Source organism: Helianthus annuus, chromosome 12, assembly GCF_002127325.2.
Source record: "Helianthus annuus cultivar XRQ/B chromosome 12, HanXRQr2.0-SUNRISE, whole genome shotgun sequence".
NCBI classification, from domain to species: domain Eukaryota; kingdom Viridiplantae; phylum Streptophyta; class Magnoliopsida; order Asterales; family Asteraceae; genus Helianthus; species Helianthus annuus.
In genome coordinates this window covers 27,130,234-27,148,567 of record NC_035444.2, presented here as the reverse complement: position 1 = coordinate 27,148,567, position 18,334 = coordinate 27,130,234, and the positions used below count along the sequence as shown (strand labels likewise).

Sequence of the window (18,334 nt, the reverse complement as noted above, 5' to 3'; positions counted from 1 at the left end):
ATCGAGCTGCCCACTCGATCGGAGTTCCCAGCCGATCGGCTGTCACTTTCCCCTTTTGGAAGCCTATAAATAGGGCTGTCATTGTCCTACTTTTCATTTTTGGAAAGCTCTGACCGAACCAACAATCTTCTTCACCTACTCTCAGATTTCTCTCAATCCCGGTAAGTTATCACTCTAATTCTTGTACGTTCTTGATCATTACTTGAATCTACACCTTTCTATCTTTCAAAACTTGGATTCTAACCGTGAAATCACCAAGATCTAAGTGTTCTTGGGTGATGTCATCATGGTGTTCTTGAAGAACATCATGTTTTGGCCTCATTCCACTATGATTAGCTTAGATCTAACCGATTTCCGCATAAACAAGCTAAGATCCATCATGGATCTAAACATTTTCATAATGTAAAGGATTGAAAGAAGGATTTCCAACTTTCTTTCAACTCTTTTACACTCAATGCTTTCAAACCGGTAGAAACGGAGCTTGAACCGGCTAACCAGTCATTCAAATGGTTTAGAAGGTTCAAGATTCGTGTTCTATGAACAAGGTTCACCGATATCGGTTAAACTCTAAACCGACATCCCAAACCGTTCAACCGGCCGGACTTGGGTGATTCCTGTTCGAGCCAAGGGAACAGGTGGGAACGAAGGTTATCATAGTTCAACACGTTGTCGAGATACCTTGAAAGAATAACAAATAAACAGACAACCAAGTGTTAGACGAAAGGCCGACCAGGTCAGAAATGCTGGCCGAATGGCTAGGCTGTCGAACAGCCCAGCTGATCGGATATGCCAGCCGATCGACCGGGCCAGCCGATCGGCTAGCACATGGCCCCACACTCCCAAACTTTTGAAGAATAGTATTGACGAAGTAATGTTCAATTGAATGGGTCACTCGATGGATAAACATTACTGTTCGGATCATGAGATACTATGCTTCAACACTTAATCCTTTTCACAACTTGTTCGTAGTAGGGAATGCCAGCCGATCGAACAGACTATTCGATCGAGTAACATTCAGTTGAGGACTAACCCTGAAGCTCCTAGCCGATCGAGTGAGCTAGCCGATCGAGCGAACCGCTCGATCGACCAACTTGAAAGGTAGGAACACTTCAGTGTTCTCTAATACTGCAACAAAAACTTCCAAAGTTCAAATCCTCTAACACAAACACACCAGAGGAAGAAACAATCCACTCGAATGGTCCAGCCGATCGAGCCAGCCGGCCGATCGAACAGGACTGTCCAATCGGATATACCAGCCGATCGAACAGGCCGTTCGATCGAACCTGCCGTTCGATCGACCAGCCCATTTGACCCATCCATACTTGTTTACCTTTCCGCGTTACTTATCGTTATGCTATCGAACTATTCAGGCTAATCTTACACTCAGCGCTCCCTTCAATCCACAATCAATCACTGTGAGTATACTCGAACCCTTTTTGCTTTAGCACTTTTGGGTATTACATACGTTACATATCAAAATCACAAACGAACTATAACACCCCCAAAATTTCACCTGCGGAAACCCCGCGAGGCGTGTTACGCATCAGAGTTCGAGCCACCAATCACATTGAACCAATGGTAAATACTTAAATAAAATATATTATCAAATCCCAAAGTGTTGTGTAGCGGAAGCATGTAAATAATCGTTTAGCAGATGTTTCATATTACTACTTAAAACCAATGTATCAAATGTAAGTTAATCCGAGAGCCTCGATCCATGACCACTCCAGCACTCCCAGATAGCAAGTCCATGTTCCAAACGTTAATGACCTACAAGCATGCAAACAAGTGTGTCAGACTACGCTGGTGAGTTCAAAGTGTTGCTTACGTGTGAAGTTACCAGATATTAATTAAATCAACTCGTTGTTTTGATTCAGATGTCATTGTTAACTTGTTTATTGTACCGTATGCAGCGTCAATGATGGGAATGCCTAACCCCAATGCCCATAACCAGGCATTGGTCAAAGTCAAGGTATCAAACAACCTTGACAAGCTGTAGGAGGTCTTATATCCGCGTTGTATTCACAAGTTGTCCCAGTAATTAGTTCACGCCCGTCCTTACGGCCCGGTGTGAGGGTGCCAAACCTAATAGCGCTATCAACTAATTACCCCATTGCCTTACAGGCAATCCGGTAGATGATTGTTTCTATGTTCCAGTTGTTTACCCCAAGTTTCCCTTCCAAATGTTTACCGGTTGTCCCAAACCACCGGGACGCATGCTTGAGAAAATGCATTGAACTCACCTGGGGTTGCTCGGTATGATACACACAGTTCAATTAAGTTATAGAGCGATTAACCACGTCCTACCAAAGTTATTATACTGGTCAGATTCGTATACAAGTAGTGCACGTATGTTCTACACATATTGTAACAGGTTGTACAAGTATTTGACATTGCATTCCACGTATAGGTATCAGCGTAAACAATCACGTAAACAAGCATAGCAGTTCAACAGTAGCTTCACAAAACAAAGTCCAAATATGCGGCCCAATCAACTGGGCTCGTAACAGTGTGCAAGTCCAACAGTGTGTATGTGTATGTGGTCTCGAGTCGAGACAAGGTGTGTAACAGATTTCCATGATTAGGCAGCAACAATCACTCCGTAAATCCAGCTAACAACTTATCAGTTTCACAAATCGGATCAAACAGCATTCAATTCATCAATCAACAGTTTCTATCCTAACTATTGCTCGATCAAACCAAGGTCTTTAACATCTTATTCACATAAACCCTAATCATGTTTGTAATCCCAACAATAATCAAAATACTTAAACATAACTAATTCAATGATACCCATCATGCAACCACTCGAGTTCACGTGTAACATAATCGACCAGTAGGATTAATTTAGCAATCAAGTATCAATTCATCATATAGATCACACACAACATATGGTCGGTTACATGCATTCCTTCGGTTCTTAGGTGGATATTATGGTGTTCGATTTACATCAATATCAGCACATAAACATCATTCGATCTATCATACACCAAGTATCAATCATACTAGAATCAAGTAAGGATATAACACTAACCGATTGAAATCAAACAAAGGGGAGGTGAGCCGAATGGAAGGCAAGATCTTCGATCCCAAAGGGTTGTTCGTCGTCGGGTTTGAGAGGAGGAAGAGAGCACTAGGGTTTCGTGAACTTGTGTGTGTGTTATGATTTGCAACAAATGAGAAAACAACTCCCTAGAGAGTGTTTGGTCGCGTATAAAAGGAAGTGGGCCGAGCCCAACTCGGCTGCCCTATGGGTCCGATTACAAGGTGTGGCCCAAATGGGCTTGTGCGATCGAGTGTGTGTGTTGTACGGTTGGTTCATGTTGTGCGGTTTCGGGTCAAGTAACATAATCACATAATCATAACACAACACATACAACATAACATTTCATTACACACCACACAAAATCGTAACAATCAATAATTATAATAGTTCACATAAGCATGTATCGTTACACAAAATAGGTTCGAATTGCGTGTTGTCACACGAACACACTATTCAAACTATTTGAACGCTAACCGATTGCATGTATTACGTGATTAAATGTATGCTTGTTATTATGTTTACACGTGGAAAGCTGTCTACCTGCCTTAACAACGTAGTACTATAGTTTGGACTCAGCACCCGCTCACACGGGGGTTGTTAAGGACAATCTACTTGCATGATTTACGGTGGTGATCATTTATTGCGAACTGTCTCGGACAGTCAACCCGCAGTCACTGGTATTGATAGGTCCATGTCGATAATTTACATGCATCATTGCTCTCTCTGTGTACGTGCTGGTTATGCGTAAACTATTCGAAACTCTATATGCTATTATCAAACTTGTATGCTCACCTTTACATGTTATGTATTGACTTTATTTTAACGTATGTGAGAGGTGCTTAAGTTGCTAGGATGCTTAGACGTGTGGTGATGAAATCGAGGCTAGGAAGAGTCCAGAAACCAAGACAATTTATAATTATATGTTTAAATCTGAGTTGTCGGAACATGTTTTGTTTAAAGAATATCTATGTCTGTAATAACTAGATTTATCTTATGGGTCACGGTATGGGACGTGATATTTAAAACTATTTGGTAATAATAGTTGTTATGGAATTTCTTTGAACAATCTGCTTCGCTCAGTGCCGCGCCCCGATGATTCCGCCATCGGTTGGGGTGTGACAGGTGTACTCCGCCCCAGCACGCTACAATCCTTGCGACCTAGACGGGGGTGGGGCTCCATAGTGGAAGGTCTTAGTATTGGAGGAAAAAGTGGAAATTGGAATGTTGGTGGTTTGGAATGATATGAATTATGACATGTTGACTAGTTAAGTCTGAATTTTGAACCATTCCAACATTGTGGATGCTTTTATTATTCCATATATAAATTAGCAAGTTATATGTGCATCATGAGTTGTACATTGGGCATTTTTTTTAAAAATAAGTTGATTTTTTACTTTTAACCCTAAGTGTTTACCTTTTGCAATTTTAACCCTACATAATTTGTTTTTTAACTTTAACCCAAAACTTTTCATTATTTGCAATTTAACTTCACAACTTTTGTCACTAATACTTTTCGTCTTTCGCAAATTTTCGTTTTACGTGTACTTCTAAATTTTCCGAATTAATACGACGCAACGTGCATGTGTGGTTCAACATTTTTACCTCTATTTTTCCATGTTTGACAGGTTCGTTGCAACACGCATATCCTAGGTCGAGTCAGTGTTGGTGGTCGATGACGGTTGTGTGACAATAAATACTATTTGACATCGTTTTACGCTCCGCCGCAACGCGGGGTGTGCTTTGGGGGGTTTTCAAAGAAAAAATGGTTATGCATATGGTTGTCGTAACGTTGGCTTTGGGGGTTTTCCAAAAAAAATGATTTTGTTTTTTACTTTTCACCCAAAAGTAGTTCATAAATTACTTTTAACCCAAAACTATTTGTTTTTTTACTTTTAACCCAAAACTTTTTATCTTTTGCAATCTGTACTCATAACTTTTTTTATTTTCAACTTTGGTCCTTTATAGTTATCATTTTCCGCAAATTTTTCGCTTTATGCTTAGTTCTAAATTTTGTGACTTAACACATCGCAACGTGCGTCTTTGATTTAACGTTTTTACGTTTCATTCTAAATTTTGCGAGTTAACGCGACGCAACGTGCGATTGTGGGTGAACGTTTTTACATCGTCTATTTTTCCCCGTTTGACAGGTTTAACATAACGTGCGGGTCCTAGATCGACTTAGTTATAACTAAAAATCCCCGCCGCATTGCGGCGGGTCACAATCCTAGTTATTATAGATTGATAGATAGTACATCTTCAAAGAAACTACCGCTATTGAAGTGTTGAAAGATGGTGACTATGTTTGCAAATGGTTGGGTTGGCATTGATAGAACACTAGTTCACTTGCCACACTTCACGCAAGTATGATGTTAACAAGTGGTGTAGAGTGTGCCCTGTCCCTCTTTAGTCTTAGAGGTTTGATGTCGTTATATAATCAAACTTTTAAGTTGAGAATCACATAACTTGTAGCTACATATACTTGAAGTGTGACGCGCCAGTGGTTTTTGTTATTGTTATTATTGTTGTTTTTGTGTGTGTGTGTTATGTTGAGATAGTAAAAAAATTTTAATGTGGAAGATACCTAGATCCGGCCCACTAGTATTAAGTATCAGAAAATTGGGTGTTAGGCCCAAAATTTTAGGAACCGTTTCTCAAGGCATTTTTAAATTTTAACCAATCAGTTGAACCCAGTGAAAACAATTGAATCGGTTTTCGATTTAACTTTACACGCAGTTTTTACTTTCTCAAACTACCCTTTAGTTTTGAGTAAATTGCCATTTTAGTCCCTGAGTTTTGTTCAAAATTGTCACTTTAGTCCAGATAATTTTTTTTCTTGCCATTTTAGTCCAAATAGTTCTGTTTTTTACCATTTTAGTCCATGACTTTTGTCATTTTTTACCATTTTCATCCAACCCACTAACTCCATTAAAAAATGTAGTTAACTTAGGTGAATTTTGACCAAAACCACATTTTTTTGCAGGTACGATGGTATGGGGATGGTGTTGTGTCGGTTTACAGTGAAGATGATGGCGGTGGTTGTTGGTTTTACGATGATGGCGGCGGTGTTGGTTGATGACATGGGTGTCGGAAAAGTGGCCGGTTGTGGTGGAAATGGTGGTGGTGATGGTGGTGGGGGTGGGTGGGTGGTGATGGTGCAGGCAGGTGGTGGCGATGATAGAAGGTTGTGATGGGGTGGGTGGTGGGAGGTGGTGGTGGTCGATGAAAATGGCAAAAGTCACGGACTAAAATGGCAGAAAACAAAACTATTTAAACTAAAATCGCAAGAAAAAAAAACTATTTGAACTAAAGTGGTAATTTTAGGGGGTGTTTGGGATTGCGTTTTCAACCTGATTATTTGATTATTGTGTTTTGAAATCGCAAAAAATCTATTTTGAGTGTTTGGTAAAAAATTAATAAAAAGTGATTTTTTACGTTTTGTAGAGTTCAAAACGTGATAATCCATAAGTAGGTCACCCCTTGCTGCAGCAAAACGTGATAATCCAAAAACTGATTATTTACGTTTTCACTTATTTATTTTTTTGAAATATATATACTTGCCATACACTCAAATAGTTGATTATCTGATTATTGTGATATCAAACAACATAATCAAATCCAAACAATGTTGATTATCTGATTATTGTGATATCAAACAACATAATCAAATTCAAACACTATCTTTCTGCAGCACGTTTTGTTACAGCTAATTATCTGATTCTGATTATTCAAAACGCATAATCTATTTTCAAAACTCAACCCCAAACACCCCCTTAGTCAAAACTCAAGAACTAAAATGACAATTTACTCTAAGTTTTCTTCAAAACTGAATGGTTCTGTTTGTGAGTTTGTTTAAAAGTCGCTTGTTATCACATTCTAGCACTATTACTCGTCATATCAAGCACATCCCCTTAATTTTAGAAAACTTATACATTTTCACATAATTTAATATTCCATCTCATTCCCCAATATGAGAATGAAATTTAGGGACTCGTCTACTGTTGAGATTCATAATTCAGTCCCCATCGTTTTATTATATAATTTTATAAGACCATCACCAATGCAAGGTGATAAATACATTCACAAATATGTCTAGTTAGCTGTCACATCAAATTTCTATAAATATACTAAAAGTACATATTATCAACCACATCCCTTTAATTTTAGAAAACTTATACATTTTCACATAATTTAATACTCCATCTCGTTCCCCAATATGAGAATGAAATTTAGGGACTCGTCTACTGTTGAGATTCACTATTCAGTCCCCGTCATTTTTTTATATAATTTTATAAGACCATCACCAATGCAAGGTGATAAATACATTCACAAATATGTCTAGTTAGCTGTCACATCAGATTTCTATAAATACACTAAAAATACATATTTCCTCTCGAATCCTACAAACATCCTTACCAATACTTGTATTTATATATCATCACTTTTACATTTATTTTTAATAATTAAGTTATTTCTATCAATAACATTTTTTTTTATTTTCGCATTATTTATATCAAAAGTTATAAAAACATAACATTAAACTTCTAAACATGAACGTTAATATATATGTATCTTAAACTTTTGTATAGTTTTTTTAAGTAGCATTTATAAACATATGTTTTAAAATAAAATAAAAAAACTTACATTTTTCTTTATTTTGTCCAACTACTATATTTGAAATGAAAAAAAAATGATATACAAGTCACTAAAGCTTATAGTGTACAACTTATTTATGCATATCAAAATAAATTAAAACAAGAAAAGAATAAAATAAATACAAAACAAACATTGGGGTCCACCATCCCACCAAATACACAACCTTTCCTAAGAACATTCCACTCAAATGCTATTGGAAATTTAGATAAAATGAGTTTTTCACTAAATAATCTGAACATCAATAGTATTTATATATGTGTTGTACAAATAATTATTTATGAGTTTTTGTTCAAACTATGTCCAAATAGAGCTAAGATGAATGAGATATCGAAGCTTGAAGTTGTATGTTTGGAACAAACAAAGATGAGAAAAATGGATTGAGATTTGTCACCTTGTCCCACATAAGTGGGATGACAAAACTTAAAGTGGAGTATAAGGAGGAGCACTCCTAGTAAATTGCTTCCTTAAAGGCAAATACTAGTGGAGACCAAAGCACATATGCACGCTGTGATAGAGATGTACAAAAAAACTGATTACGCAACCGAAAGCGGAAAAAAAACCGAAACCGGTTCGACCGGTTATTGATCGGTTATACATTTTCTTGGCCAGTCCGGTTATAAAACCAGGTTTTTAAAAAACAGGTTATTAATCGAAACACAAAAAAAACGGGTTTTTAAATCGATTAACCGGTAACGTTCATAAAAAAACCGGTTTTAACTAGTAAAAAACGCCCAACATCAGTTAACGGTTATATGACCGTTTAGGTCTCAAGTTAGCCGGGTTTTTTTTTTTTTTTTTTGCCTAAAATTCATCTCCAACTAGTATAAAAGGGTTGTGGGTGTTTATGTTCAATCACAACACTTGAGAATCTTCAAAAACTCTAAAAAAGTCTCTCACTCTTGTTCGATAACTCTCAAAACGCTATGGCAACCTCTAGTGCCCATGATTCGGTCAATGTTGGTGAGTCTACAACCGACACGGTGATTCGTGTTGTTCCAACGAAGTGCAACCCCGAGGTTTGGTCACATTTTGATTTGTGCGAGATGGCCAACGGACAACGGTAAAAGAAAAGCGCGTTGTCATCATTGTCAAGGCTTTTACGCCGAAACCGTAAACTCCACCTTGAAACAACACACCGAAAAACCGTTTTGCAAGGCGTTGAAACAACAACACATTAGTGGTCAAGCTTCCATGGCAAGTGATGGCGCTAATATTTTCAACTACAATTTCAATATGGCTATGGAGGAAATGGTGAAGTTTGTAATCGAAGAAAGTTTGCCGTTCAACCACTTCGACAACCAACGTTATACAAAGATGGTTCAATGAACTCTCCAACCATGATACACCCATGTAAGTCGTGCTACTCTTAGGAGGGATTGTTTAAGATTGTGGAAAAATGCTAAACTAGAATTAATTTCTTATTTTGAAAAATTAGAAACCGGTGTTAACTTGACTAGCGACGTTTGTCCCGCACCGCACGGTTCACCTAATTCGTATATTTGTGTCACCGCCCATTGGATTGAACCGGCGACGTGGCAAATGATGAAACGCACGATTTTGTTTAGACCATGGGGTATGGTGGGGCTTGGGTTGGGACATTGGTTGACACGTGGAAATTCAAAACTCAAGTCTTCAACCCACTTTGAAGGGGGTATGGTGGGGCTTGGGTTCAGCTTTTTTTTAATATATATATATATATATATATATATATATATATATATATATATATATTTATAACCATTCACAGCCCACCATGTCAGTTGCTCCCCCGCCCCACGCCCGGCTTGAAAGCCAAGCCCCCAAGGGCCACGCCCCAACCCAAGCCCAAACCCACCCGGGGTGGTGGCTTGGGCGTTTTCCCCCAACCCACGCCCCAACCCAAGCCCCATACCCCATGGCCTTAAATTCTTCGATTACCCTCACACCGGTGAAGCTATATATAAAGTAATCGACAAACGTATTACAACATACAAATTGGGAAAAAAAAACCCTCAAACAATACGACTTCGGTAATGCATTTAAAATTAAAATACAATCCAATTTGTGAGGGTATTTTTTTCCATAGTCGATGTGTTGCACACATCATAAATTTGGCCGTTCAAGACGGTTTAAAGGTTATTGAACAACAAAAGGAAGCTTTCAAAAGAATGTTACGAAGTATATTTAGTAACACGCAAAGACATGCAAAATGTATTAAAACTTGTAAGGAAGAAGGTCGAATGTGCTTAGGACTCAATGGGGACGTTGCTCAGAGGTGGAACTCGACTTGCACCATGTTTCAAAAAGCTATTTTGCAAAAGGAAAGTTTAATAGAGTTTCATAACATTTTGGCTAGTCGTAGAAAGTGTCCGCCTTACCACCCATCGGGTTGGGCTATTATTGAAACGGTTACACAATTGCTTCAAGTTTTCAAAACATCAACAAAGGCTTTATCGGGGGTTTACTATCAAACAAGTTCATTAGTACTTCACAATTTGTTTAAAATGTGTTTGAAATTAAACGAGTTGTCGGTTAGAGGTAGATCATATTGTAACATGGCGGATACGATGAAGGAAAAACTAAGAAAATATTTTAAAGGACTACCGGCGGTTTTCACTTGTGCCGCCGCTCTAAACCCTTATTTTAATATTTTTGAAACCGGGTCTTTGATTGAAAAAATTGCACACGAGTTGAATTTAAACACCCCTCAAGAACCAAACTTTGGTGAAGCCGCAAAATGTCGTTTCAACGATCGACTTTCAAAATTGTTTGATGTTTATGTAACAAAATATGGTACAACCTCGTCACACATTCACGAGTCAATGAGAAACGCCGCTTTCGGTGAAGGTTCAAGTATGGAAGATCAAGATTTGTATGTTTATAACCAATTGTATGATGAGGCGAGTCAAATGCATCGTGGTAACACTAGTAGTAGTGAACTCGGTCGGTATGGTGGGTCGAACTTTCTACAAATGATGAGTTCACAAGACTTTAAAATTTTTGATTTGTTGGCTTGGTGGAAAAGTAAGGAATATAAATTCCGATCTTAGCCACAATGGCCCGAGATTTACTAACGGTCCAAGCTTCAACGGTAGCTTCGGAAAATGCTTTTTCTATTAGTGGTAGGGTGATTTCGATAAGTAGGACTCGACTAACACCAAACGCAGTTGAGATGTCGATTTACTTGAAAGATTACTTGGATCTGGCGGAGAGATGTCAAGACACACGCTCACTCGAGGGAGAATTAGATTACGAAGACAAAGTTTACGAGGACGAGGTCCAAGCCGAATTGACAACCCCAATGACCGACGAAGAAGCCGAATTAGATGAATCCCTACGCAATCTTTCGGGTTCGGGCGAAGAAGATTAAACGAGGATTCTCAAGATATATTTTAGTATTGTAGTTCCACTAAATATATATATATATATATATATATATATATATATATATATATATATATATATATATATATATATTAGTGGACCTTCTTGCGGATTAATATTTTAAGTTTATGTAAAACCGTTTATCGTTCGTATTTTCATTGTTATGTAAAACCGTTTGTTGCGATACTTAATGAATGTTTTAACTTTTTATACTTTCATTGTTAAGTTTTTATATAAAAAACTGTATTTTACAAACAAAAAAAAAAACAGAAAAAACAATCAAAATCAACAAAATCTGCTGAAAACAGCAAAAACTATTGAAAAAACAGCAAAAAAACCATTCTGTGAAGCTTCTGTGAGAATTCTGCAAGACCGGTTATTTTACCGTTTTTTTAACCGGGTTTTTAAATCGGTTTTTTAAACCGGTTAATTTATCAAGACGTAAAAACCGGTATTTCTATAAACTGGTTATAACCGGTTGCAACCGGTTAGGACCGGTTACAAGTTTTCTATTCGAAACTGGTTAATAACCGTAACCAGTTTTTGAATAACCGGTTTTTTTCCTTGTGCATATTGAAGCCGGTTATAAAAAAAACGATTTGTACACCTCTAACGCGTGACATGGGCTACAGGATCAATGTGGTGCACTTTGAACTTCGTACACCGCCTTTGTATTTTTGCCCATGAGCGTGTGGTCAGATACATGGCGGGTTTGCTTAGGGCGCACCCTTGGGTGCCGTAGGCGGATGCCATGGCATGGCATATGTCGACGCGGCGCGAGCTCCTTAGGCGAATGGCGCATGTCATTGGCTATGGTGAAGTATTTATATTGGCATCCGTGTGGTGCGCGAGTATGGATGGTGCATAACCAGGTGGCGTCCTGGTATGCGTAGTGGCATCCGTGTGTCGTGCGATTCCATATGGCGCAAGCGCCTTGGGCGCGCGACTAAGACGGAAGTTCAGATGGCGCGTGGGCCTGGAAGGTGCATGACCAGCTGGCATCCTGGTGTACGTAGCGACTTTCAATTAGCGTGTGGCGTAAGAAGGTGTGTCTCCGCGGAAGCGTAGTGCATGCTCAACTAAGGCGCGCCTGCATGCGCGCTCGACCGATCAAACTAGTCTACTTACTAGATAGTTAATGTTAGACAGTTTCCACTGGTGCCATAAGTTGAATGACAGTTTCTTTTTACTACCACTTAATATCCATTAAGTTAGAGTTTAACCCTTTTTATTACAAAATTAATTATCTTGTTAATTACAAGATTAATGATCTTGTTTATGTCAAAATTAAGAGGGTTGAATGAGTCTTGATGTATCTCACTATATAATAAATATGGTTTATTCATTTGAAAAAAAAAAGAATGATATACTCAAGAACAATCTCTACATCTTATGAAAATTTAGAGAAGAGCATTCTCTAAATTATTCACAATTTCATCATTTTCACCAACATTTCTAAACACCATTATACCCAGTGTAATGTCGGGCATGAGAGCCATCTCCGGCAGTACACATACTGTTCCGGTTGTTGTACCTTAGGAGACAGAACCGTCTGATAGGAGAAGCAAAATCTGTTTTAAGAGAAGCGTGTTGAACACGTGCCTCAACCAAAACCGTCAACAATTTTGCTTGTTTTGCAGCGGAGTTTCGATCTGGAAGGTGCGGTTGAAGTTTCCAAAGACGCTTGCTTGAATCAAGATTGGTACAATTATATTGTATTTTATATTCGTTTATTTTAGTTTTTGTTACCGGTATTGTACTAGTCAATTTTCCCACAAATAACGAGAGTCTAGTTATTATTTATTATTTATTTTATAATTTATTTTAATAAAAAGTGAACCTAGTTTCTAAAGATGAAAATCCCTCTAATGTATTTCCAAAGGCTAAATTCTCATAACCCAAATGCAAGTTAATTGCTTTGTATTGGCCATGTTCTAAGTGCAGCAAAGAGAAAAATTAACAAAATAGAATAAGCAAGTATTATTTAAGCGGATGGGTTAGAAATGAGTATAGAAGTGTATGAGTATTTGAAAGACACTATTTTTAGGAATAACAGTGAATTTTAATTAAATTACAAGTTTTAAAAAATATTATTTAAATGGATAGAGTTAGAAATGAGGATAGATGTGTATGAGTTTTTGGAACGCACTTTATTTTAGAGAAAATTATGAATTTGATTAAATTATAAGGATACGTAAGAAGAATTCGATTTGATTACTAAACAAAAACAATAGTATATTTGAACAACCGTCATAGTCCTACAACTTTTCTCTTTTTTCTCCTACTTAAACGTAGAATTTTATTTCAAAAGCAATACATGTCAACCAATTTGTTCCACGGTTCTGAAATTTTTGTTCAAAACAATCCATGCCACTCAATTTGTTGCGCGGTCCTAAAAGCTTTGGTCAAAACAATCCATGCATAAAGTTTACATGTCTTGAATGTCCAAAAAGGAAAACGGTTTACCAAACCATAGTTAAAATCAGTTTGTTGTTTTTTTAACAACCAACAAAATTGCAGTTTATTAGACCAGAGACACAACTTTCAAGGGGCCGGGGGAGGGGGAGGGGGGCGACCCTCTGAACTTTTCGTTTAGTAGTGTTATTTATGTACGTTTTGTATAAAATTTTTTAGGTATATACGTTTTCGACCCCTGGTTTTATAAAAAAACTTTTTACTTATATAGAATTTTTAGATTCAGTGACTTTTGAACCACCGGTGAAAATTTTCAAGTTTCGCCACTTTATTAGACCAAAGTTGAATTCACTTTGATTCTCCTTTTAACTTTTCAACGGGTCCTATATAACGTTACCACTTTTTTTTTTGAACGGCAAATTTGGATCACTGACGGATCACTAGAGTATCATCGTGTCACCAGAGGAACCACCCGATCATATCCATCTCCACTAGGCATAACGCCACACCAATTCAGGAGGAAACCCAATAAACATGGGAAAACCCCTTTGTGGGAATCGAACCCAGGACCTATTGGTCCCAAAGCTTTATCCCACCACCAAAATACCACTAGGCTATAAGGCCATGGGTAACGTTACCACTTTTACTCGAGAATTATCCTAAAGACCATCACAATCATATTATATCAATAGTTCTGTTGTTTTGAAATAAAATATTAATGCGTGGAAATAAATATTCTAAAGATATATTAATTTTAGAGCAACAATCTCTCACTTGTTTGGTATCCCAAGGCTAAAGTTGTCTCAATCATTCACACTAGCATCTAGTTGGAAAGAAGGTTCAAGAGTATTTCTGTAGGTATTTGCCTATGAAAATTGAAAAGGATGGATGTTAAATTTTATAAAATCAAAATCAAGTGCGCGATATTTTATTGGGCTGTGCTGGATATACCAACATCCTTTCACATGCTTGGCTAGCCCTCTGGATTTTGGGATGACAACGGGTCGGATATAAGCTAATTCAATACTTATGTCTGATCGATTATACTTTAGTGGTCCGTCAGTGATTTAAATTTGTCGTTCAAAAAAAAAAAATACCTATATCTGATTGTAAAATAGTATCTTATACTTGACTTGTTATCCGTTAGGTATCAGTCATACCCACAAGCATCGGATATACTCGTTAGAATTTTCAAGTATATAATTTTCACTTTCATTTATAATTTTATGTTTTAGAAATTTGTATAATATACTATATGTGATATCATCGTCACCGTAATAAAAGTTGAGATATTTAAAAATGTAAATATATTATAATACTAGTATTAAGCCTTATGCGTTACAACGGTTGTTATAACCAACAAACAACCGGTTAATGAGGAATACCTTTTCGAATTTCGACATATGTAGCGCTAGACAGCAACCGCTTTGGTATCAAATCATCAACTAATTGGGTTTTGGTTTAGCTTATTTTGGAGCTACTTTTAACTTATTGACTTATAAAAAGTTAATAAGTCATTTTGAATTTTGATAGTGTTTAGATAAGGGTTGAGAATGAGTTTTATGGTTTGAAAATGAGAAAATGAGAAGTTAAAATTTGTGACTTATGAATTATAAAAAGTTAACAACTCATAAGTTAAGGGCATGTCTGGCTAAGCTTTTTGAAACAACTTATTGACTTATTGGCTTTTTGAAAAGTCATAAGCTCTAAAATGATATTTGACAATAAGTGTGTGAGGAGAAAAAACCAATAAGTCAATAAATCACTCCATACTGACTTTTTCAAAAAACCATAAATTAATAAGTTGTTACAAAAAACTTAGCCAAACATGCCCGAAAAGCTAACCCAAACACCCCCTAACACAACCATAAACATTTAACTCAAATAAAAAAAAGGTAAAAACTCCATTTATTTAATGCATTTGAGTAACAAAGTAAACATTAATAAACTAGACCACAAACCCCTCTTCAAAGCAGAGAAGTAAAAACAGAGTAACTAAAATAACCCCAAAATGTCAAAATTGTCATCAACCGTTCCAGTAAAAACCCTACACCAAGGTAAAAGTAAAAAAAAAAAAAAACTGGAAACCGGTAAAAACAAAAAGAGACATAACGGAACTTCAAATCCACAAACCCAAAACAAATAATTCTTTTTCTCTGCAATTCATCTTCTGAAATCAAACCAGCCGATAACGTCATTCATAAACCACCATTGACGGCGGCGCGTGACAACCACGCGCTCATCAAAAACCACCGGCGACCTACAAAGCGGACAGTTAAAGTTAAGATGATGAAGCCAGCCGTCAAAGCACTCCTTGTGGAACACGTGATGGCAGGGGAGCTTGCGCACGTGCTCACCGGCGGTTAGGCGGTTAAGGCAGACGACGCAATCGGAATCGACCGGATCCGGATCGTGTTTGTAGGAGAGGAGACTGTTGAGGTTGAGGTGGTGGGATAGGGTAAGAAGCATGGGGTCATCGGATGGGTAGGGAGAGATGCCTAAGAAGGTGAAGAAAAGTGAGCGGAGGTAAGAGACGGCGGTGGCGATGGTGGCGAGGAGGAGAAGTGGGAGAGAATCGGATGAGACGTCAGTTAGGTGGTTCTGTAAACCCATGGGGTTTGAGTTTTGGGAAGAAAGGAGAAAATGAGGAAGAAGGCAAACAAAGAGTGAGAATGAATGAGGGAGAGTTGGTTATGGGAGCATTTCCATCTTTTTTTTATTTAATAGATTCTTTTGTCTAAATTGTATATTATATTATTATATTGTATTATGACATATGGGTTCGACAACAAAATCTATTTTTACTACAAAGTGTATAAAGTAGTAATAAACATCATAATTTCAGATATAAAACACACTCAAAACCCATAAATAATAGGGTGAATATCACTAAAAGACAATAATGTCAAGCATAAAGTACATTTTTCCTACAAAGTACATTTTTTCTATAAAGAGTAAAAGTCATAAAACACCATAATGTCAACCATAAAACACACTCAAAACCCATAAATAACAAAGTGAAGAATACTAAAACTGTAAACAAGGATATCCAGAACACAAACAAGTATTGTAAACTCTCGTGATAATTATTCCATTAACTCAATGCAACTTAAATACAAGAAAAACAAACGGCTAGAAACATAAAATCCGGAAGACTCAAACAACCTAACGTCTACAAGCTGACACCTTCAACACCAAATAAAAAGGAAACCCTAACAAGACTCAACAGACAACGTAAACAAGCATGGGCCAGAGACCAACATGCTGACACCCTTCTGGACTCAAAACAGGCCCATTATTCACGAGAGACCCAAACAACCCAACTTCTTAGCCCAACAATCCTTCCCATAAACTGATAAAGGGTTTACCCATCAGTTTACATCTCCAAGATCCACTATACCAAGCCATGCTCTCATCCGTTCAAAAACTTCCAACTTTAAAGGCTTGGTCATGCAATCAACTAATTGATCTTCTGTTCGATTAACCAACTCTCTTAAGTAATGATAGCGCACATCAATAAAAAATGCCTAGTCCTTCTATGCATTACTGGGTTCTTCGAGAGTTTTATAGTTGAGTTGTTGTCACATTGAATCTCAACTATTCCATTGTACTTGTCTCCCAGTTCCTTCAATAAACCCTTCAACCAGATTGAATGACATGCACACGCCGTTGCAGCAACATACTCAGCTTCGGTTGAAGACAAAGTTACAATTTCCTGCTTCTTAGAACTCCAGCATATTGCTCCTCCACTAAGAATACCCACATAACCTGATGTACACTTCCTGTCTTCTAAGTCTCTTGCATAATCACTATCAGTATAAATGCTGAGCTTTCCTTGTGATCCTTTGCTATAGAAAATTCCATAACAATATGTTCCTTTTACATAGCTAAGCACTCTCTTTCCAATCTGCAGATGCTCCTCTTTGGGATTAGACATAAACCGAGCAATAAGACATACCACATACATGAGATCAGGTCTTGTAACTGTCAAATACATCAGGCTTCCAACCAGGCGCTTGTATTCAGTAGCATCTACTTCTTTCCCTCCTTCTTTAGTTAAAACAGTTCCAGGAACTATTGGATTCTTCACAGAGTTACCTTCCCACATTCCAAATCTTTCCAAAACTTCTTTGGCATACTTTCGTTGACAAATACTAATACCCTTCTCACTTTGGTTTATTTCTATCCCCAAGAAATACCGCATATTTCCTAAATCAGTCATCTCAAACTCCTCCTTCATAGATCTTCTAAAATCTTCACACATTCTTGCACTATTTCCAGTAAATATCAAGTCATCCACATACACACTTACAACCAACATCTTATCCCAGTCTCTTTTGATAAACAAAGTGTGATCATACTCACCTTTTTTGAACCCTTCACGCAAGAAATACCCCTCAATTCTTTTGAACCAAGCTCTAGGAGCTTGTTTCAAACCGTATAGAGCTTTCTTCAATCGATACACCTTATGTTCCTCTCCAAGTTTCACAAACCCTTGTGGTTGTTCCACGTATACAGTTTCTTGTAACTCCCCATGTAAGAAAGCACTCTTTACATCTAGTTGGTATAAAACCCAACTATTTTGTGCAGCTAAAGCTATCAACGTGCGAATTGTATCCCACCTGGCTACTGGAGCGAAGACTTCATTATAATCTACACCTTTTCTTTGAGCATACCCCTTCACCACAAGTCTAGCCTTGTGTTTATCAACCTCTCCTTTTTCATTCAGCTTGGTCTTATACACCCACTTAACTCCAATCGATTTCTCCCCCTTTGGTAATTCAGCAAGTTCCCACGTATGATTCTGTTGTATAGCTCTCATTTCGACTTCCATAGCCTTAATCCACTTCTTCTCCT

At 37.5% G+C, this 18,334-nt stretch overlaps 1 protein-coding gene across 1 annotated transcript; it reads right to left on the bottom strand.

The window, feature by feature from the left end:
- Positions 1–15,359: 15,359 nt before the first annotated feature.
- Positions 15,360–16,182, bottom strand: LOC110904857 (E3 ubiquitin-protein ligase RHA2B). Its single transcript, XM_022150732.2, has one exon. It carries the CDS (start codon positions 16,088–16,090, stop codon positions 15,641–15,643), a length of 450 nt encoding a protein of 149 aa, XP_022006424.1. The 5' UTR covers positions 16,091–16,182; the 3' UTR covers positions 15,360–15,640.
- Positions 16,183–18,334: the final 2,152 nt, after the last annotated feature.